The sequence below is a fragment of the Peromyscus maniculatus genome, chromosome 9, assembly GCF_049852395.1.
Source record: "Peromyscus maniculatus bairdii isolate BWxNUB_F1_BW_parent chromosome 9, HU_Pman_BW_mat_3.1, whole genome shotgun sequence".
Classification (NCBI taxonomy): domain Eukaryota; kingdom Metazoa; phylum Chordata; class Mammalia; order Rodentia; family Cricetidae; genus Peromyscus; species Peromyscus maniculatus.
Genome location: NC_134860.1, coordinates 96,835,155 through 96,857,179, shown reverse-complemented (window position 1 = coordinate 96,857,179; position 22,025 = coordinate 96,835,155). Strand labels below are relative to the sequence as shown.

The window sequence follows — 22,025 nt, the reverse complement described above, 5'->3', positions numbered from 1 at the left end:
GCAATCTCAGAATTGTAGTGACCATTTTTTCCCAGGAATTAACGGAGTTCAGATGTCAGCTCATTTGTAAAGGACTGACTGATCTTCACAAGCACTAGAACAGTTGGTTTATGTGAGAATCTGTGAATTTCATTCTACTACTAATTTACATAAAACTACTTTACATAAAAAATAACCACAAATGGATCACAGGCCTAAAACTATCACCGTGTAGACAAAAGTCCTTGTGACACTTATAGACAGAAATATTTTAGCTGTAACACCAAAAACTGTCTATAGAGGAATGTGGCAATACATTGTACTTCACTAAGCATCTCTTCAGAAGATACCATCAGGGGACAGAAAGATAACCCAGAGACAGGAAGGTTTTGCAAACCATGTATGTGATAAAGGACTTGTATCTAGACTGCATAAATGATGCTCAAAACTCAATAAGACGACAATCTGATAAGGGAGACAAAAATGTGAACAGACACTTTCTCCAGGAAGACTAACGGAGGACAAAGAATCTCAAATGAATAAATGTTCAATATCAGTAGATATTTGAGAAATGCAAAATAACAAACTATAGTGTTAAAAGAACACATATTAAAATTGATAAAAGTAAAAAGGTGACCATATAAATTAACAGAATGCTCAAGAAGGTGGTTTTTACAGTATAAAAATAAATGTACTCATGTACAGTTATATAAATATTTTAATGTTTTATTTTGAAAAAGTTTTGGTTATGAAATTAAAATAAGAAAGATCTCATTATATCATATAGTGGTCTAATGTGTAAGTAAATAAACAGTCTTATTGGGCTTTTTGTGAGATAGTCCCATTATGTTTCTGTGATGGCCAATCATGGTTGTCAACCAGATACACCTGAGGAGAGGAAACCTCAACTGAGGAGCTGCCTCCATGAAAATGGCCTGCAAACAAATCTGTGGTCACTTTCTTGATTGAAAACTGATGCACAGGGGTCCAGCCTGCTGTGGGAGGTTCCATCTGTAGGCAGGCAGGCCTGGGCTGTACCAGAAACGTCGAACACAAGCCTGGGAGCAAGCCAGTGAGCAGCACTCTCTCTCTTGTGGTCTCTGCCTCCCAGCTTCTGCTTTGGTTTGCCTCAGTGACAGACTGCACCACGGGAGCCAAGCAAGCGCTCTCCTCCCTAAGCTGCTCTCCATCGAGGTGTTTACCTCCCCAGCGGGAAGGAAACCCCAAGAGGAGCCTGGCTCTTGCCATCCAAAGTGCTGCTCTCAAACACACAGAAATGCTCCTGCCTCAGCCTCCCAGGGGCTGGGATTTCCTTCCTCTCTTGATTACTATTTTTTCCTTGAGATGGGTTTCTCCTGGTGCCCTAAAGTGGCCACGGACTCTTAGTGGTCTTCCTGCCTTTGCCTACTGAGTGCCGAGGTTACATGTGAGCTGTCATAGCTCATTTCCCTTATTTTATTCCTTTATGTGTGTAGGAGTGTGCTAGAAATGGCTTGTAGCAATAGTAAATTTGCAGAATTTTGTGAGGCAGTTGTTAAATGCAACCAAAATGAAAATTTAAACATACACAAAGATCAATTCTATTCAAGAGAAAGGGACACATAGTCAAATGTTCGCCAGTACTTACTTTACATTACCTCTGTGTGAGTTCACAGATGTGTACTGAATTAGACGATGTATGTGGTGGTTCAAAAGAAAATGGCCCCAAAGGGTGTGGCACCCTTAGGAAGTGTGGCCTCATTAGAGTAGGTGTCATCTTGTTGGAGGAAGTGTGTCACTGTGGAGGTGGGCTTTGAGGTCTCATATATGCTCAAACCATGCCCAATGAGATCAGACCACTTTCTTTTTTTTTTTTTTTTAAACTTTTTTGGAATTTTATTTCATCTGAATCTATCCTGTTGTGAATCTATAATGCTTCTCTGACCAAGAGATTTTTTTTTTTTTTTGTGATATATATTTTTTATTTTACAATACCATTCAGTTCTACATATCAGCCATGGGTTCCCCTATTCTCCCCCCTCCCACGCCCTCCCCTTACCCCCAGCCCACCCTCCATTCCCACCTCCTCCAGGACAAGTCCTCCCCCGAGGACTGTGATCGACTTGGTAGACTCAGTCCAGGGAGGTCCAGTCCCTTCCTCCCAGACTGAGCCAAGTGTCCCTGCATAAGTTCCTGGTTTCAAACAGCCAACTCATGGAATGAGCACAGGACTTGGTCCCACTGCCTAGATGCCTCCCAAACTGATCAAGCCAATCAACTGTCTCACCTATTCAGAGGGCCTGACCCAGTTGGGGGCCCCTCAGCCTTTGGTTCATAGTTCATGTGTTTCCATTCATTTGGCTATTTTTTTTTTCAATAATTGAGTAAAACTGAAATTTATTATATGCCACAGTCGTCCTAGGGACCTCCATGCTATATATATATAGCCTCTATGGTTCTATGGGTTGTGGTCTGATTGTTCATTTTATATCTAGGATCCACCAATGAGTGAGTACATACCATAACTGTCTTTCTGGGTTTGGGTTACCTCACTCAGGATGATTTTTTCTAGTTCCATCCATTTGCCTGCAAATTTCATGCTTTCATTGTTTTTCTCTGCTGAGTAGTACTCCATTGTGTATATGTACCACATTTTTTTCATCCATTCTTCCGTTGATGGGCATCTAGGTTGTTTCCAGGTTCTGGCTATTACAAATAGTGCTGCTATGAACATAGCTGAGCATGTATCTTTATGGTATGTATCAGCATTCTTTGGGTATATGCCCAAGAGTGGGATGGCTGGGTCTTGAGGTAGTTTGATTCCTAATTTTCTGAGAAACCGCCATACTGATTTCCATAGTGGTTGTACAAGTTTACATTCCCACCAACAGTGGAGGAGTGTTCCCTTTGCTCCACATCCTCTCCAACATTGGAGATCAGACCACTTTCTATTGCCTGCACCATGTCTGCCTGCATACCCCCCTGTCACACCATGACGATAATAGATTAAACCTCTGACTGTGTAAGCCACCCCAATTAAATGTTTTTCCTTTATAAGAGTTGTTGTGGTCATGATGTCTCTTCAAATCATGTTAAATTGAAACTTTAACTAAGATGGAAGTTGGTACTAGGGACTGAGGTATTGCTGTGAACGGCCTGACCATGTTTTTGTTTGGAGGAATGTGGACTTTGGTACTTTGGAATGCTTCAATGCTGCTTAATAGGCCATACAGGTAGGAGCATGGGAGACAGTGGTGCTATGAGTGATGTGAACTGGGGGGCTGGCTAAAAGGTTTCAGAGGAAAAGAATTTTAGTGTGTTGCCTAGAAATTGTTCTTGTGATATCTTGGTGAAGAATATGGCTGCTTTTTGGCCTTGTCAGAAGAGTTTGCCTGAGGCTAAAGTGAAGAGTTCGGATTAATTCCGCTGGCAGAGGAAATCTTAAAACAGACTAGTATACACTGTCATATGGTTACTAGTGTTAACTCTGATGAAGATTTATAACGAAAAGGAGCAAGCTGAGCAAATAAAAATACAAAATGTACACACTGAGAAAAGGGGCACCAGGAAGTAGAACAGAGCTAAATCCTGGTTCAAGGAGATAAATGGATTAAGAAAAGGATTAATGGAATAAAGGAAGTGGTGACCTCAGAGCAAGATCCCACCCAGCTAAGTTTCCAACTTATAAAAAGTAATTAAAGAGAAGCTTAGGAAAAGAAAGAAAGAGAGAGAGAGAGAGAGAGAGAGAGGGAGGGAGGGAGGAAAGGAAGGAAGGAAGGAAGGAAGGAAGGAAGGAAGGAAGGAAGGAAGGAAGGAAGGAAGGAAGGAAGGAAGGAAGGAAGGAAGGAAAGCTTAGAGCTGGGCATGGTGGCGCACACCTGTAATCTCAGCACTCTGAAAGCAGAGGCTGGTGGATCTCTGAGTTTGAGGCCAGCCTGGTCTACAGAGCAAGTTCCACAACAGCCAAGCTTGCAGTGAAGGAAATTATCCAAAACAGAAAGCTGGTGAAGATGTAACTGAATGAGGGGCCCATGTTCAGCCCCAGCAAGCAGCAGAACTTAGCAACTTTGGCTATGTGGTTCTGGCTTTAAAGACAGAAGAAAGGGGCTATGGAATTTGCCCCTAAGACTAAGGAAAGCCTATGAGGCCTAGGAGGTGTCAGGGGTGTTCTTGAATGGAGGCCTAGAGAGGCCATTTTGTGAAGCTGTGAAGCTGAAGTCTGGATTGCCTTGGAGACCCCAGGATGTTGGAGATGCCAGGGCCATGGGATACCTGCTGAGGTGAGCTGCTAACAGGGAACGGAACCAGCCTAAGAGAGACAAGTGTGTTGCGGTCAACAAAACTGAAAGGAATTGGAGATCTGAGGACAGCTTTGACATCAGGACATGAAGATACAGAGTTTGGAGTTTGCCCAGCTGGTTTTTGGTATGGATTTGGTTCAGTACTTTCTCACTATGCTCCCTTTCCTGTGTTTTGGAATGGTAATGCATATCTTGTGCCATTATATGTTGGAAATATGTGATCTGTTTTTTGATTTTACTTTTACAGGGGATTAAAATAAAGAAGAGACTGCATGAATCTCAGAAGAGACTTTGAATTTAGACTTTTAAATATGTTTGAGACTGTTATAGACTATGGGACTTTTGAAGTTGGACTGAATGCATTTTTGCATTATATGACTATAAACCTTTGGGGGCCAGGGAATGGAATGTGGTGATCTGGAAGAAAATGGCCCCCAAAGGGAGTGGCACTATTAGGAGGTGTGCTTTTGTTGGAGGAAGTGTGTCACTGTGGAGGTGGCTCTGAGGTCTTATATATGCTTAAGGCATGTCAGTGAGACAGACCACTTCCTATTGCCTGCTTATCAAGATGTAGGACTCAGTTCCAGCACCCTGTCTGCCTTCACGCTGCCTCGCCGCACCATGATGATACTGACGACCACTGATGTCGAAGTGTAAGCCAGTTCTCCTTCCCACGTTGCTTTGGTCATGGTGCTTCATTGAAGCAACAGTAACTCTAAGACAGTCCCAGCCCTAACAAGAGACTCTCTGCAACTGATGCACCCTGGTAAAAGGAAAAGAGGTTCTCTCTAATGGGGTCTCACTGGGTATACCAACCACAAAGTGCAGGCCCCATGCCAGGAGTAATTGGCTAATATAAAACAAACTCAATGATATCTTTTCACGGACCTTTTGTTTCGTTTTGATTTGCTTTGGCATTTTTTTTTTTCTTGATTTTTTTTTTTTTTAAGAGACTGAAAACATAAGGTTGGGTGAGTAGGGAGGTGGAGGGGATCTGGGAAAAACTGGTGAAGGGAAAAACATGACCAAAATACATAGTATGAATTTTTTTTCAGTAAAAAGTAATGAAAAGTCAAAAAGGCTCTCTCTCTTTTTTTTTTTAATCAAACAGAAACATAAAAAAATCAAGTATTTAAAAATAAATAGTCAGTGAGAAACTAATGTCGGTCAAATTTGCCCAACTTGTTTTACCAGTTGATGTTCTCAGAAGTTAAAGCTTTGTGTGTCTAGCTGATTTACACTTCCTCATTCTGGGCATTCAGTCTCCCTTCTCTTCTGTTTTGCCATCCACTCTAAGTTGTCTCCTAAAGTTTCAACATTCAGTGAATCTCAGAAATTTGAAGTAATTTTGCAACCAGCTTAATTTCGGAGTGCTCAGCAATTAACTCTAGGCATTCGCAAAGAATGCAGTCAAGCAAGCACCACGATTCCCCATGTCTTCTGATGCAGCCACTCACCTCTTGTGAAAGCTGTCTCACTTGGTCCTTTTGATGTTCCAGATCTTTTAAAATTGATGAATTCTGTTTTTCTAACTGAAGAACTCTTCTTGCCAAATGGACACTAGGTGAATAAAATGAAAAGCATTCATGCATACAAAAGTAGAATGCTACCTACACTCAACAGATAATTGTGTGCTAGAAAACCCACTCATCATTTCCTTATAACACATATATATTAACAGAGAAAATGATAATACAAAGTAAGAAAATAAAACAAAACACTAGAAGAGCAATACTTGCCAACTCAGAACTCTGAAAGAAACAACCTAACATTTCCACATGATAACTGTCATATACTAATTACCACGATCATGGCTTCTAATCCTTCCCCACCAAAGTAGGTTCCAACACTTACATTACGTGACTAGCTTGACAGAAGAAGATAGCCATTTATAGCGTTATCATTTTAACCAAAGTTTCCCAGTTACAAAGCAGCGAGGAAATTATGCACAATAAGCTTACATTTTGGCAAGTGTTTATAAAGGCCAATATTATGAATTTTAAAAAACAAAACATAATCAAACAGGTTTCCTATTGCAAGTGCAGGTGGAAGAGATGTGTAAAATATGAAGAATAACAGCAGTACAGGCAAAGAACTTCCAGTGATTTGCATTACCCCAATACATACCCCCCTCTCTTGGCTGGCTCTTAGCCTATAGCCTAGGCTAGCCTCAAATCATGGATCCCCTTATGTCAGCCCAAGTGTTAGGATTATAGGCATATACCATCATGCTCTACAGTCCATCACATTCCATTTTTAAGAAACAATTTTTTAAAGAAAAATGCTTCATTTTTTTAAATAATTCCAATGACTCAATCAAAACACATTTTTTTTTTTTTTAAAAGGAAGTACTAGTAATGCTGAGAAACTGTGTTCTCAAGACCTACTCTGCATTTCATGGTCTACATTATTTTAGTTATCAATTTAACCTATGAATATAGAATTCACGGACTCCAAATGGACAGAACTTTTTACAATGATAAGATGGGATTCTTATTTTTTTTTAAATTCCCACCAAATAACACTACAGAACAGAATGAGCCCCATTGTATGCATATTTCCCAACCAAAGGCAAAAGAATTCACGTCAGAGTATCCATTTATGTGTAATAACTGCTCACCCAAGTAAGAAATTCAAGTTCTGAGAAACGTTTCTACAGCGATCTCAACAGCATGTCTACACATCAACATCTTTGCTCTGGCATGCTGTTTGCCAATCAGCGGGAATTAAAGAAGGAAAAGCAGCAGCCTTCACTCTCTGGCAATCATTCTTGAAAAAAACCTATTATGTCGGAAATACATAATAATATGCAACTAACACCACAAATCCCAATTTAAAGTGTAGTGAGACTTGTCCAAGTATCACTACAACACAACTCGAGACCATTTTTACCTCCTATGAACAGCCAGCCTTGGTCTTTCTCCACTCTGTTTAATGCCTCTTAACCCCTCCACTCCATTTGAGGGAACCTCAACCACTTTCTTCTTTATAGGCTTTAAAGGAATTTATAGTTTCATTTTATTATTTTTTTTTACTCTAAAAACCATACTTTATGTATGGCAATGCAATTTACATATTAACATTGCGATAGAATTTGACACAGTTTTGTCCAGAAAAGAAATTCAGCTTATTAAAAAAAAATTACATTTTCTCTGTGAGTCAATACAACAAACATAGAGTGTTGGGTTTTCGAGACAGGGTTTCTCTTTATAGCTGTCCTGGAACATAGTTCTGTACAAAACTATGTAGATCAGACTGGCCTTGAACTCAGAAACCTGCCTGCCTCTACCTCTGAGTGCTGGGATTAAAGGCATGAGCCACCACATCCAGCTCCAATGAAATATCTTAATGTTAAATTTGTTGGTTTAAATGTTGCTTTTAACTAAATTTGTAAACTATTTTCGGTCACTAGCTCCACTTCTGTTTAGTTAATTAAAAAAATCCTGATTATTATCAACCACATTTTCATCTTCTTTCTCACCCTTCATATACATCCATACAAACGTGTGTGTGTGTGTGTGTGTGTGTGTGTGTGTTGGGTATAGTTTTCCATATTTTTGTTTCTCACAGAACTTACACTTGAGAGTTTTTTCTAAAGAACAATTTCTCCACAAATGTCTGCTAAAGCTACAGACAATATCTGTGTAAGACTGACTGCAAAAGCATGAACACGGTCAAATTCAATTACAAAGAAGTACAGATGAGAGGGGATTTTTATGCAAATATAATTCTGTGTTTTCTACTAAGAGATGAGAGATGCTTGAGACAATGAGATGCAACAGTCACCTTTAAACAGCATTCTGAAGACGATGGGGACTTGGCAATGTCAAGTGAAGTACATGACACCGCTCACTTGGTTTGGGTAATCTGTTTTAGCATAATGCTCTTATGCAGATATGGTGACAAAATGAAAAAGATCCTATGACATAAACCAGGAGATTCTGTGCCAGTGCTTTAGTGTTAACACAGGGACAGTATCCTAATGAGTGCCCCTGGTTTGACTTAGGACATTTTGAGAGACAAAACCCTCAACGCAAAAGAAGGTATTACAGCTTGCGTACAAAACGCCCTAGAAATGTATCTGTAGTCCCAGGGATCCCACACCTCCTTTTTCACCACAGGCACCGAGCACACATATGTAGCATGTACATATGTGTAGGCAAAACTCTCACATGCGTGGAGTAAAATAAGAAAATACAAAAAAGAATTTTATTTATTTAAATATTTATTTATTTATTATGTATACAGCATTCTATCTATTTATAGTTTCATTTTATTATTTTTTTTTTTACTCTAAAAACCATACTTTATGTATGGCAATGCAATTTACATATTAACATTGTGATGGAATTTGACATGCATGCAGGCCAGAAGAAGGCATCAGATCTCATTACAGATGGTTGTGAGCCACCATGTATTTGCTGGGAATTGAACTTAAGACCTCTGGAAGAACAGACAGTACTCTTAACCTCTAAGCCATCTCTCCAGTTCCACAAAAAAAGAATTTAAAAAAATTCTACACTAGCCAGTAAATTTTACAAATTAAAAATGTTCTAAAAATGTCTCCCAGCATCCAGATCAGCCCAATCAAAGAGGTACACACCAAGACAACAGTGCTCGGGTGTCACCCGTGTAGTGCGTTAGCATGAGCAATACGCAGAACCAGAAAATCTTGTTTGCTACTTTCAAATAGTTGCTACTCAAACAAAAACATTACTTCAGATTTTCAAGTTTTGTCATGTCAAGGAGTTAATTTTATTTTAATTCACTCTAATTATATAAGCCCCTTTGGCTTTCCACAATTGTGTACCAGAAAGAGCTTTAAAAATTTTAGTAATTTACTTACGCTTACACGAAACTTCAAAGTGTGAGTTACCTTACTGTACACTCACACGTTGATCAGAGATTTTAGTTATATTTCCAATGAGGAACACAAACCACGACCACTGTAACCTCACAGGAAACCGGCACTAGAGTGCCGTCAGGAACAGTTCACATCAAAGAAAGCACATGTCTGTTTCATGTATTTTAAAACGCTTCATTAAAAATTTAAAACAAAAATATTTTAATTGAATTATTTTAACTGGTGTCCAGGGAGAAATTTTGGAACCCTGGCTTTTCTAACTGTACAACTGACTTAAGACTGTACTAACTGATATAACCACCGAGTGTTTACTGGACACTTAGCCTAGGCCAAACACTGTGTAGTGACCTTCATATACATTTTCTCAATTTAACTTTTAAAATATTCTTTGGGTAGCAAGAGGCAATTATTAATTCTTTTCATGGGCTTTACTACTTATTGACAGTAACATAGCACTCAAAACCAAGAAGCCTAAAAAAATCAAAGTTTTAGGTAGTTATTGAAAATGGTTTTTGACCAGACATGGTGGCGCACGCCTTTAATCCCAGCACCTGGGAGGCAGAGGCAGGTGGATCTCTGTGAGTTCAAGGTCAGCCTTATCTACAAAGAGAGTTCTAGGACAGCCAGGGATGTTACACAGAGAAAGCCTATCTGGAAAACCCGAGGACACAAATGAGAATGATTTCTAACTCCGTTTGAAGGTTAGCATACAATGTAACAGATTTCAGCAGGCTATGTCACACGTCCCTGCCACCATCCTTTCTTCTCATGCTCAGCTCTCCTTTCTCATGCCCTCTTCCCACTGCAACTATTTATTATTTATTCCCCAGTTAGTATATTTTGAAGAATATTCATTGATAGAAAATATTCATGATGGAATGCTAAAGTTAAAAACTAAACTACTAAAAATGTATAATGTCCAAAAAGTGCAAGGAAATTAATGTTTGTATAAATTTCTGATTGATTATTTGAAAAATGGGATTAACAGCAATTTAACTAATTTTTAAAATAAAATATTTATAATCAATTAAATGTTAACATCAAATATTTATTATTGGCTGTTAAATATATAAAATTTTAAATCAAATTAAGTATGAATGAGATACATCATATAGCAGTTGAGAAATCTGTTCCTTTGAATTTTTAATGTACTTTTGCATAAGCTGATATATAATGACAACTTTATTATGCAAGCACTCCATTTACTGCTATGAGTCATTTTATATAACTCACTTTAAATTTGCATTGCTTTAATTTCAAATGCCAAAGACTAATAAGTATAGATTTTCTAAAGGCTACATTGCTCATCTTAAATAAATTTCAAGAGGGCACAAGGCAATTGCTTTCTATATAAATAGCCCTTAAGGAACCAAATGTTGATTGTGCATTCTCCAAAAGTGCATCAAATCCTAAAATGGATTAGGTGCCAATACTCAAATTGTGCACATAGTAGGCCCGCAATAAGAGTTGTTGAATGAATAGGTGTACGGATGCACACATGTCCTCTTGGATGTCTAGACTTATACTCTCTTCCCTCAGTTTAGATGACCTGAGAAGCACTTCCTCAAAATAGCCCTCTGGCTCACCAGGAGAAGAATGCCTGGCACAGCTGGCAGGGGTATTAATAGCATACCCATTAGGCACTTGTTCAGGCTCCCAGATAGCTCGGTGATAGAATCTTCAGAAATATTTGGACAGTGAAGATCATTTGGACTATGAATCACTTGTGATTCTTTAAGTCTTTGGGAATTCAAAACCAAACCAAACCAAACAAACCAACTTCTGGTTTTAGAAACTTCTTTAAAACACAAGGTACAAGAGCAACAATCAGATTTAATTTCTAAGCTCAGCATTTGGGGCTATGGAAGCATACAAACAGTGAGCTTCTTTCTCCCTATAGAAAGATCTATAGGATTCAGAGAGTGAGCTTCTCTTACAGAAACATCTATAGGATTCAGAGAGTGAGCTTCTCTTTCCTACAGAAACATCTATAGGATTCCGAGTGAGCTTCTCTTTCCTAAAGAAACATCTATAGGATTCAGAGAGTGAGCTTCTCTTTCCTACAGAAAGATCTATAGGATTCAGAGAGTGAGCTTCTCTTTCCTACAGAAACATCTATAGGATTCAGAGAGTGAACTTCTCTTTCCTAAAGAAACATCTATAGGATTCAGAGAGTGAACTTCTCTTTCCTACAGAAACATCTATAGGATTCAGAGAGTGAACTTCTCTTACAGAAACATCTATAGGATTCAGAGAGTGAACTTCTCTTTCCTAAAGAAACATCTATAGGATTCAGAGAGTGAGCTTCTCTTTCCTAAAGAAACATCTATAGGATTCAGAGAGTGAACTTCTCTTACAGAAACATCTATAGGATTCAGAGAGTGAACTTCTCTTACAGAAACATCTATAGGATTCAGAGAGTGAACTTCTCTTACAGAAACATCTATAGGATTCAGAGAGTGAACTTCTCTTACAGAAACATCTATAGGATTCAGAGTGAGCTTTTCTTTCCTATAGAAACATCTATAGGATTCAGAGAGTGAGCTTCTCTTTCCTACAGAAACATCTATAGGATTCAGATGCTAAAATACACTTTCCCATTAAGCTTCAAGTTTGAGTATTTTACCAAACATTTTTCTACTAATAGAGAAGTCTCTTACTCATGAAACTACCCACATTTCTATTCTTTTCTAGGGAACAATGGACTAAAAAAACCAGATATATTTAAAAATTGCAAAATATCCTGAATCAGTCACATCAGCCTTTGAGAGCACCAGGAAGGGATAGGACAGGAACCAATTTTTCAAGTAATATATAACTTGGAAGCACCCGAACTTCTACTAAACAAAATTAATTATTCTAGCTACAAACTGACACATTCTCTTCATCTATTTGTGATCTAGATTTTTCAAATATTTAATCAATAAACAACATAAGTTCTTAATCATTCCTTCTAACTTCCTTTAAAGTGGCATCCCAAACTACCTTAGGTAGTCATAAATTATTCTCTTTATGCTGTTACATCCACCTTTTCAAACTATCTACAAGGAACTGGAGATAACGGCTAGGTGGTTAAGAGTGTACACCACTCTGTAAAGACCCACACTTTGTTGCCAGCTCCATGACAGGCAGCTGACAACCTACAGCTTAGGAGATCTGATGGCGTCTTTCAGATGTACACGTGCACAGACATATACACACAGATCTGATACTCCTTCTCCTACTCTGTAGGGACCTGAGCTCACATGTGCACAGACATGTGCATAAATACATGTGTGCGCATACACACATACTTTTAAGAAACAAAAATCTTAGCCGGGTGGTGGTAGTGCACGCCCTTAGTCCAGCACCTAGGAAGCAGAGGCAGTACAAGATCTCTGAGTTCAAGTCCAGTCTGATCTACAGAGTGAGTTCCAGGATAGCCAGTGTTATACATAGAACTCCTGTCTTGAAAAAACAAAAAACAAAACAAAACAAAAAAAAAACAAAAACAAAATCTGTTTTTTTAAAAATTGAAAAAAAATCTTCATAAATATCATAAGATAGATTTTCTTATGTTGTATGTTTCTGAATTTCCAAACTAGCCCTCATAAAACAACAGACTATTAGTTTTGAAACCTTGAACATTCAGATAAAAAATGTTTTTTGAACTAGGTATTCTCCACTGAGCTAGGGAAGGTCAGAGAATAAGGTGTGGTGGCTGACCATGAAGAACTTCTATCTAAGTGAGGAAATTACACAGGCAATGATGTTTCCTGAAAAAGGGAAATATGTTACTGTGATGTAGAGAAAATAGATGTTTACAAGTGGAGATGTAGTATTACTGTCATTCTGAGTAGAGAGGCAAACAAGGTTGCTGGTGCGGGGCCACACTCTGGAGGGCTGGCCAGTCTGGCAGAAGTGGAGCCGTGGACATTTCTGTACGGCAGGATGAACTTAGGGAGAGGAGCTCTCAGCACTCACGGCTGCAGATGTCTGCTGGTGGAGTGGAGACAGCTTTCAAGCAGGACTGCACCGAGTGCTTAGGACATCCTCTAACCAGCTCTCTGGGTCCGCACAAAGCCTTAGCTGTAAATGCTCTTTTTTCTCTCTCCTTCTACCTCCCTTCCTCTTCCCTTGCCTGTCTTTCCACCCCCTTCTCTTCTTTCTTCATTTCTTTTTCTTCCTAAGTAGGCCACAGACTGGCCTAGAATGGATTATATGGCTCAGGTAGAACTCGAGACTCAAGTTTTAAGACCACCCTGCCCGGAGGTGGGGATCAGGTGTGCACCATCTCATGTGGCTCGTAGCCTTGGGTGGTTTATGTTTTATATGAACTGGCAATCTCACAGGATCTAGAATCATCAGGAGACAAGCCTCAGCATGTCTGTAAGAGATTATCCTGATTAGATTAACTGAGGTGGGAGAACCTACCCTAAATGTGGGTGGCACCATTCCAGGAGTAGGCGTCCTAAAATGAACATAAAGGAGAAATGGAGCCATCGACAGCATTCATCACATTCTGCTTCCTTACTGTGGATGCAATGTCACCAGCTACCTCATGATCCTGTTGGCACAATTTCTTCATCAGGATGGACTGTGCACCCTTGAAACGTGAGCCCAAATAAACCACTCCTTCTTAAGTAGCCGTAGTCAGGTGTTTGTCAGTGACAAAACAAGTAACTAAAAAACTGTATAGGTTTCACTACAGTTTATATGCTTTCTCCATTTCTTTCTTTAATATATCTATTTTACTATATATGTTACAAATAATATATTATATATATGAAAATACATAGGCAGATGAATAATAAACAAGAGAAGTAAGAACTGAAGGTAGCATAATTAATTAGTTCTAACTTGAAAATTATTGCTACAAAGCATTTATATTTACCTGAAATTAATGTGAAAATAAAATGGCTTTTAAAAAGTTACTGCATCTAATACCATGAAAGTTTTAATGTACACATCTCCTAACCATTAAATTCACTTAAATATAGATGAAGCTCATGGTTATTATCATGTCCTACTTTGTGAACAATTTAATATTTATGAATATTAAGAACAAGTAACTTTATCATTCAACTCAGTACATTATCAAAATGTACTATATAATTACACTTAGCTGGAGTAGATAAGATAAATCGGTATTGATTTTACCTTTGCTTTAGTCGTCTTTTAGCTGTTGTGGGAACATTAGCACCATAGCCATAGGAATAAAGAATCCTTTCAGCCTCATCTTCATTTTCAACTGAAAAATATTAAAATATGTGATGTGAAATAGTGTTTTTCCTTAAAAATCATAGCAGAAGTGAAAGTAAAAGATGATAACAGATTAAGAATCCCAGGAACATTCATAAGGGCTAATGCATAATTTAAGAGAGGTGAAGCATATTAAAGTGTATCCTTGCTTAGAGTTGCTGATTTATTTTCAGAAGGTGTTAAAGGATTACATCACCTGATAGGCTATGTTTTCTTATAGAGCAAAATAACTCAGTTATGGTATTCTAAAGGATTCAAAGGCTTTTAACATGAACTATATATTATAGAATTCAACAGAATTATAAAATCAATTTAATAAAGGTAAGTTTTGTTTTGTTTTTGAGACATGTTCTCATGTAGCCTAGGCTTCTCTTGAACTTACTACGTCAAGGATGGCCCTGGGGTACTGATCCTCCTACCTCCACTTCCTGAGTACTGAGTGTATTTCTGATTACAGAAATATACAACCATGCTGGGGTTACATGATGCTGAGGATTGAATCTAAAGCTTCCTAAATGTTAGGCAGAAAATCTACCCTTAGAGCTAATCTCTAATCACTGAAAGATATGCTTGGCATTAATTTTATAACTGTAAAACAATTCAGGGAAAGTAACTTAAAAAATACTGCAATTGTCACAGAACTGCCTATAAGGTGTTTGAACAAATAGATCAGTTTCTTAATGGGTAAAAGTTTAAATGTAATGCCATTTTAATTTTTTTTTTTGTGTGTGTGTTTGTGTGTGTCTGTGTGCATGTATTTATGTAGAGGTCAGAGGACAACTTGCAAGATTTGGTTCTGAGGACTGAACAAAGGTGATCAGGTTTTGTGGCAAGTGCCCTTATCCATGAGCATCTTGCTGACCTGTAATGACATTTCATTGAAAACATGGACTAAAAAATAGGCACCAAAGGCCATAAAAATTAGTTTTATCCTTTTTGGTTCTAACTAAAATAGCCAAGGTAATCTCTAACAAAATGCTAGAACAGAAGTAGAGCTATCACTGGATACATATTTGATTCTTGTCTTTTTTTTTAATTTATTTATTTTTTTATTTTCGAGACAGGGTTTCTCTGTGTAGCTTTGCGCCTTTCCTAGAAATCACTTTATAGCCCAGGTTGGCCTCGAACTCACAGAGATCCACCTGCTCTGCCTCCCGAGTGCTAGGATTAAAGGTGTGCGCCACCACCGCCCGGCGATTCTTGTCTGTCTTAAATGGCTCAAAACTCAGAGCAGAGAGAGGTAAATTTAGTTAGCATAGTTGGATACTGATAGAAGCGCTAAATCTGAGTTTAATGTTCAATGATTAATAACTCATACAGAATATAACTATTCTAGGGATTCAATTATAAAAACAAAGTACTATACAACATGGGAAGTGATAGTAAAGAGACTGCATAGTATGCCTTAGAAGCAGAGCACAATGCAATTGTATCTGAGTGCCACTATTTCTCCTAGAAGTCACTAGCAAGACATGTGAAAACTGATATTCAGACAAGGCACAGCAGAGAATTATATTTGCAGAGGCATAATCTTGTGGAGTATACAGTTTTAGTAATTGTGACAAATATGGCTGAATCTGTCTGGAAAGTGTTGGTAAAAGAAGGAAGCTTAGTTCTAATAGTGAATGGAATGAAAATCTTCCCAGCCCACGGATTTTGTTCTATGGTAAATAAGAAACTCATAGATTAATGTAAGATGACACAACAGATGGCTTCTTGTTGATGCTTGTGGTTGATATATTGTGCACCCCAATAAACTTATCTGGGGGTCAGAGAACAGAACAGCCATAATATTAAACATAGAGGTTAGGCAGTGGTAGTACACGCCTTTAATTGTAGCATTCCAGAGGCAGAAATCCATCCAGATCTCTGTGAGTTCAAGGCCACACTGGAAACAGCCAGGCATGGTGACTCACGCCTTTAATCCCAGGAAGTGATGGCAGAAAGCAGAAAGGTATATAAGGCGTGAGGACCAGGAACTTAGAGCTGGTTAAGCTTTTAGGCTTTTGAGCAGCAGTTTGGCTGAGATCCATTTGGATGAGGACTCAGAGGCTTCCAGTCTGAGGAAACAGGATCAGCTGAGGAGTTGGAGAGGTGAGGAAGCTGTGGCTTGTTCTGCTTCTCTGATCTTCCAGCACTGACCCCAGTACCACGCTCCAGGTTTGTTTTTATTAATAAGACCTTTGAAGATCCGTGCTACAGATGCTGGTGTTGCAGTACTAGGGGGAATGGCTCAGAGTTTTGTGACAAGGAGAATTCCTGACAAATTATAGTAGTACTCCACAGAGTTAATACTATCCACTCCAGAAATGGAGTAAGAACTTACTCTACTACTAGGGTGGCTGAGCAGGAGTTGGGGTGGTAAGGTAGGCACCCCAGAGAGAACGCGGGAGGAAGCAGTGCTGACAAGAGGTGCTCAGTGATGAGATAACAATGTAGACTTAGGACACATCATGGACATAGGCACCCCAACTTTAGAGAGGGAAGAGGAAACAGAACCAGTGCAAGCAATGCTGGAGGACAGCCTGCAGCTGTGGGGGTCCAACTAGTGGGGGCAGGCGCGGCTGTCTGTGGAGCCGTTCTGCTTCCCTCCATGTTTTAAATTGGACTCTTCCTTTTTTTTTTTTCAGAATTGCATGGGCTCTTTGAGTATTGAATTATTAAATTCTTATTTCTGCTATTACATATAGATTGCTAGATTTTTATAGCTTAAATAAGACAAATTTGTTATCACACAGTTCTTAGAAGTAGATCAGCTGCTTATTCTCAAAGATCCCTCCAGCCCAAGTGCTGGGGATGGAATTCAGGGCCTTATGTGCAGAAGGTAAGCCCACCAGGCCCCACAGGGTTTAAGGTCAGAATGCTGGCGGTTTTGAGGGAGCTCTGGGGAAGATCCTGTTTCCTTGTCCTTTTCTACTCCCAAAGATGCTGTTACGCCACAGTCCAGTCCCTTCTCCCAGTTTCAAAGCCATCAGTACAGTATGTCGGATTTTCTCCAGGCCTTTACTTTACCCACCTCTCTCCTTTTCTCTTGTGATTACACTAAGCTCAACCACACAACCAGGATAATCTTGGCTGTGGAGCCTTAACTCAGGCACAACTGCGAAGTCTCTTTTGCCATCTAAGTTAACATATTCAGAATCCAGAGACTGGGACAAAGACATCTTTCTCCGTCTACCATAAATGGACACCAACAGTTCTTTGTCGGATTTACATTTGGTATTTTCCTCGAGGAATCTTCTTGTTTTGGATATCATTCTGTTGTCAGATATAAAACAGTGATTACTTTATTAGGGTCCATGTCTTGGTTACTCATTTATTTATTTTTAAATATTTATTTATTATGTATACGGTGTTCTGCCTGCATGTGTCCCTGCAGGACAGAAGAGGGCACCAGATCTCATCCTGGTTGTGAGCTACCATGTGGTTGCTGGGAATTGAACCTGGGTCCTTTGGAAGAACAGTTGGTGCTCTTAAACGCTGAGCCATCTCTCCAGCCCTTGGATACTCATTTATTAATCATCTTTTTTGAATGAGTTTGATGATGTCTGCCCAATCTCTTTTTCTCTTATGGCAATTGCTTTCAGGCTGTAGCTTCAAGATCTTCCCCAATTCCAAGAGGGAACGATCCTGTCCTTTTCTGCAGAAGGCTTGCAGCTTCGGCTCTTCCACAGAGCCTCATTTCAGGTTAGTATTGGTACGCTGAGGCTCACTGGCGTAAGGATGGCCAAGGCTTAGCACCACTTATTGAACAATTTCTTTTCTCCTACCCACTGCTCTGCTGCTTTTGTTCATGAGCAAACACGCATGTGCACGTGGGTCTGCTTCCGAGTTCAATCTCTGCCTCACTGTTGTGTGAGTCTTTACAGGACTACCGTGTACTAGCCAGACACTGTAATTTTACGATAAATGTTAAAGGCATACAACACCACTTTTGTAGTCCCCCCCCCTTTTTTTTTTCCAAATTCACTTTGGCTTTTGTTTTACAGTCTTTGAATTTTCATAAAGTGAAATATAGAAAGAGCATGTTGGAATTGTGTTTGAGACAAAATCAGATCATAAGGACAGAAATTATGATAGATTTCTTGACACTAAGGGAGAGGTCCCTTATTTTTCTTATGTGGTGATATTTTGTTTGTGCTCTAACAAATAAAGCTTGCCTGGAGGTCAGAGGAAAAAGCCAGTCACTATAGTAAACATAGAGGTCAGGCAGTGGTAGCACACACCCTTAATCCTAGCATTCGGGAGGCAGAGATTCATCCGGATCTCTGAGTTCAAGCCCACACCAGGAACAGAGATAGACGTGGTGGCATACTCCTTTAATCCAAGCACTAGTTAACCATAGAGGTCTGGAGGTCTGAACAGACAGACAGGAAGTGATAGAGCTGGGTGGAAAGAGGAAGTGATGTAGCTGGGCAGAGAGAAGTGAGATGGAAGGGCACAGAAAGGGATATAGGTGTGAGTATACAGGAAACAGCTCTCTCTTGGGCTGAGGATTTCCTCGTGGTAAGAACTTGTGGCTGGGTTGTTCTATTCCTCTGATCTGTCAATTTTCACCCAATATCTGGCTCTGGGTTTTTATTAATAAGACTGTCTAGCAATTCGTGTTTCATTCTTAGTATTTTGTGTCTTTTTAGTGTTTGTAAGCTGACTCCTAAGTATTCCATGGTTGTTCTTTTTTTATTGACACTACTCAAGGAAATTATTTGTATGTTAACTTTTCCAGTTGAGGGCTTCTAAATGAATGTGTGTGTGTGTGTGTGTGTGTGTGTGTGTGTGTGTGTGTGTGTGTACAGTGATTTCATATTTTGGTACTTAGGTGTAGTAGTCATTTCATTTGAAAATGTAAAGGCCGTCTTTTCCTTTCTGGTCTCCCTCCCCTCATCCTCCCCTCATCCTCCCCCGTCCTCCCCACCTTAGACTTGGAGTCTGCCTGCTCCAGCTTCGCCTGCTTCAGTTCCCTGAACAGCGTCCACGGTGTTGCACTTGACTTTGTCCTTTTTGGTAACTAACTAGGACATCTAAGTACCTAAGTCTGAGTTAAACCCAGCTCTGATCTTTATAAGATTATGCCTTCCTTCTGGCCTTATTTCATTAGTATGTGCAAATGCAGTTTACTATGCTGAGGAAGTAGAAACCCTTGCCCTGTTCTCTTTTTAATGGGGAACACATTCAGTGTTCACTCCACAGATTTAACAGTAGCCATGGCTTTTCTGTAGATTATCTTTCACAGAGAAACACTTCTATTACTAATCTGCTTAGACAAAATGACGTATGTCTAGTAAAACAATTATATGAATATGGAACATTTAGATAATAATGTGACATGAAAGGGAAGAGTGAAACATGAAAACTAGAAAGATAAACAGGAGCCTGACTCTATGAATTTGGTTGTTTTTGAAAAGATGGTCTTGCTATGTAGTCCATATTGGCCTTGAACTTCTGATCCTCTGACCTTAAAAGTATTGATTACTGGGTCTATGAATGTTCAGATCCTGGCCAGTATTTTGTGCTGTTTTAGTAAAGCAACAGAGAGACATTAAGCAGGCGTATGACAGGGTCAAGTCTGTATTCTACAAAGGCCATTGAAGAAGCTGCAGGTAACTCTGGAATGTCCTGAAGTTGTCAGACACTGACCGTGGCGATGGGAAATAAGACAACGATAGGAATGAAATAAAACATTGCTATAAAAAATATAACCCTTCCGTGAAGTGTATCCCAACTAATGAGAACCTCACATAGATTCTAATTCAACTCAAGTGAAGTTTAAAGACCCTTTTATAAGAAAGCCAATTCTGAATTTTGAACAGAAATAAGTACAGCTATAGTAATTGCTAATTTGAATGTTAACTTAAAACAACCCTTAAAATTTGAGACAAGACAGATGAATATGGTGGCACAGGCCTGTTTTCCCAGCTCTTGAGAGGCCAAGGCAAGGAAGTCACAAGTTCAAGATCAGCCTGGGCTAGTATGGGCTGTGAGAAATCTGTCTCAAAATTAAAACATATAAGAACAAAAAGGACAAATCCGACAAAGTCGTTTGCTAGAGTGTTCTGCTTGTATGCATAGGGCCCAAAGTTCAACATCCAGTCCACATGACATAAGCAAGGTGCAGTCAGTGTGCTCTGGTCATCAGCAACTGGGCTGGCAAAGGAAGGAGGATCAGGAGCTCAAGGTCATCCTTTATACAAAACAAGTTGAAACAAGTTTGAAGCCTTTCTGTCTCAAAAAAAAAAAAAAAAATCACGACAGTATGATGGGAGGGATAAACACATGAAAATTAAGCATCAAAGATTATAATGCAGTATACTACTGAATTTCATGTATCATCTCCCTTTTTAGTTATTTCTCATCTCCAAGGTTTAATTAATACATAACTGATGTTGGCTTAGATCTGGACATCTTCCTGCCTCAGTTTCCCGAGGGGAGGATAACAGGACGGTGTCCCATGCCCACTATCAGCTTTTGGTGTTGCTGGGGCTTTGGTTTTCACTGCTGTGCTAGGGACCAAATCGAAAGCTTGCACAGAGCAGAAGAGCACTCTACCAGTGAGCGACACGGCAGGCCCTGAGGTAGAATGTTTGCAAACTTTCTGTTCCTAGATCCTGACACAAAGAAAATTTAGTACTTATAGAATGAGTCAATTAAACACATAAAATCTATCAAATTTAGCCTGTTTATTCTTTTGGTTTTTCGAGACAGGGTTTCTCTGTGTAGTTTTGGTACCTGTCCTGGATCTCGCTCTTGTAGACCAGGCTGGCCTTGAACTCACTGAGATCCTCCTGCTTCTGCCTCCCAGTCCTGGGATTAAAGTTGCGTGCCACCACTGACTAGCTCGTATTTACTTTTTTGAGTCTAACTATTGAAAATTTATACCAAGTGTTACAGAAAATAGAGAGTACTCTTTACAAATGATCAGCACTTACATTTTAAACCCCTCTATACCAAGGAATTTTTAGGAAGGATGCTAGCTTTCCTGTCATGGTCCAAGTAAAGATGTGGGGCAGACTTACTCTCTGCTGTTTGCATTATTATCTCGTCAAGCTCTTTTTCCAGCTTCTCGTAAATGTCTAACCTCGCCTGATGCTCGGAGTTCTGTGCTTCGAGTTCAGTAATGCGTTTTTCAGAAGAAGACTGGAGACTATAAAATTCTTTAGTTAAAACCTAGTAGTGGAAGAAGAGAACGACAAAAGTTCAAAGAGGTAAGAATTCCTCAGGCTCACACTAAAAGAAGAGATGATGCAGAGACATATGTATGCTTTTTCTCCTTCAGCTACTCAAATGTTAAGAAAAAGCTCCTCAACTACAAGGACTAATGAGGAAATCATGAATTTACTGCCAAGTAAAAAATTCTGGTGCTTTTAACTGGAGGTTATAAAATGCTTTGTCAATAATTATATATGCTGAATATAAACGAATTTAGGGGCAAAATTAACATTTGCTTGTTAGAATTCAAACAGATGCAGCGTGTGAAATCTACCTAAGATCAGTTAGGAGGCAGTCAGCACAGAGCTGTATAAAAACAATGTGAGGAGCTCTCCAGCTTTCCATTACTCAACCTGCACTGTCCAGCTTTTAGCATTTTTGGTTTCCTAACAGGCTTGAGTCCAAATCAAAAAGTAAATGTAAGTTCCACATAGGGCAACAGCAGAAATGCCTTT

The 22,025-nt window shown here is 39.2% G+C and overlaps 1 protein-coding gene across 4 annotated transcripts in view; it reads right to left on the bottom strand.

Moving 5' to 3' along the window:
• The window catches only part of Pibf1 (progesterone immunomodulatory binding factor 1), a 188,013-nt gene that overhangs the window by 57,085 nt on the left and 108,903 nt on the right, over positions 1 to 22,025 (bottom strand). For 3 of the 4 annotated variants that reach the window (XR_013042572.1, XR_013042573.1, XM_006978006.4), the window contains exons 12-14: positions 21,378 to 21,528; positions 14,263 to 14,353; positions 5,717 to 5,819 (exon numbers count right to left, since the gene is read on the bottom strand). Coding sequence is in view for 1 of the 4 variants with exons in the window: in XM_006978006.4 (XP_006978068.1) it covers positions 5,717 to 5,819; positions 14,263 to 14,353; positions 21,378 to 21,528 (345 nt within the window). In the remaining 3 variants the exon portion in view is untranslated. Of the gene's footprint in view, positions 1 to 1,524; positions 1,818 to 2,903; positions 5,820 to 14,262; positions 14,354 to 21,377; positions 21,529 to 22,025 lie in introns of those variants that run through there. The other variant, XR_013042574.1, reaches the window with a different exon arrangement.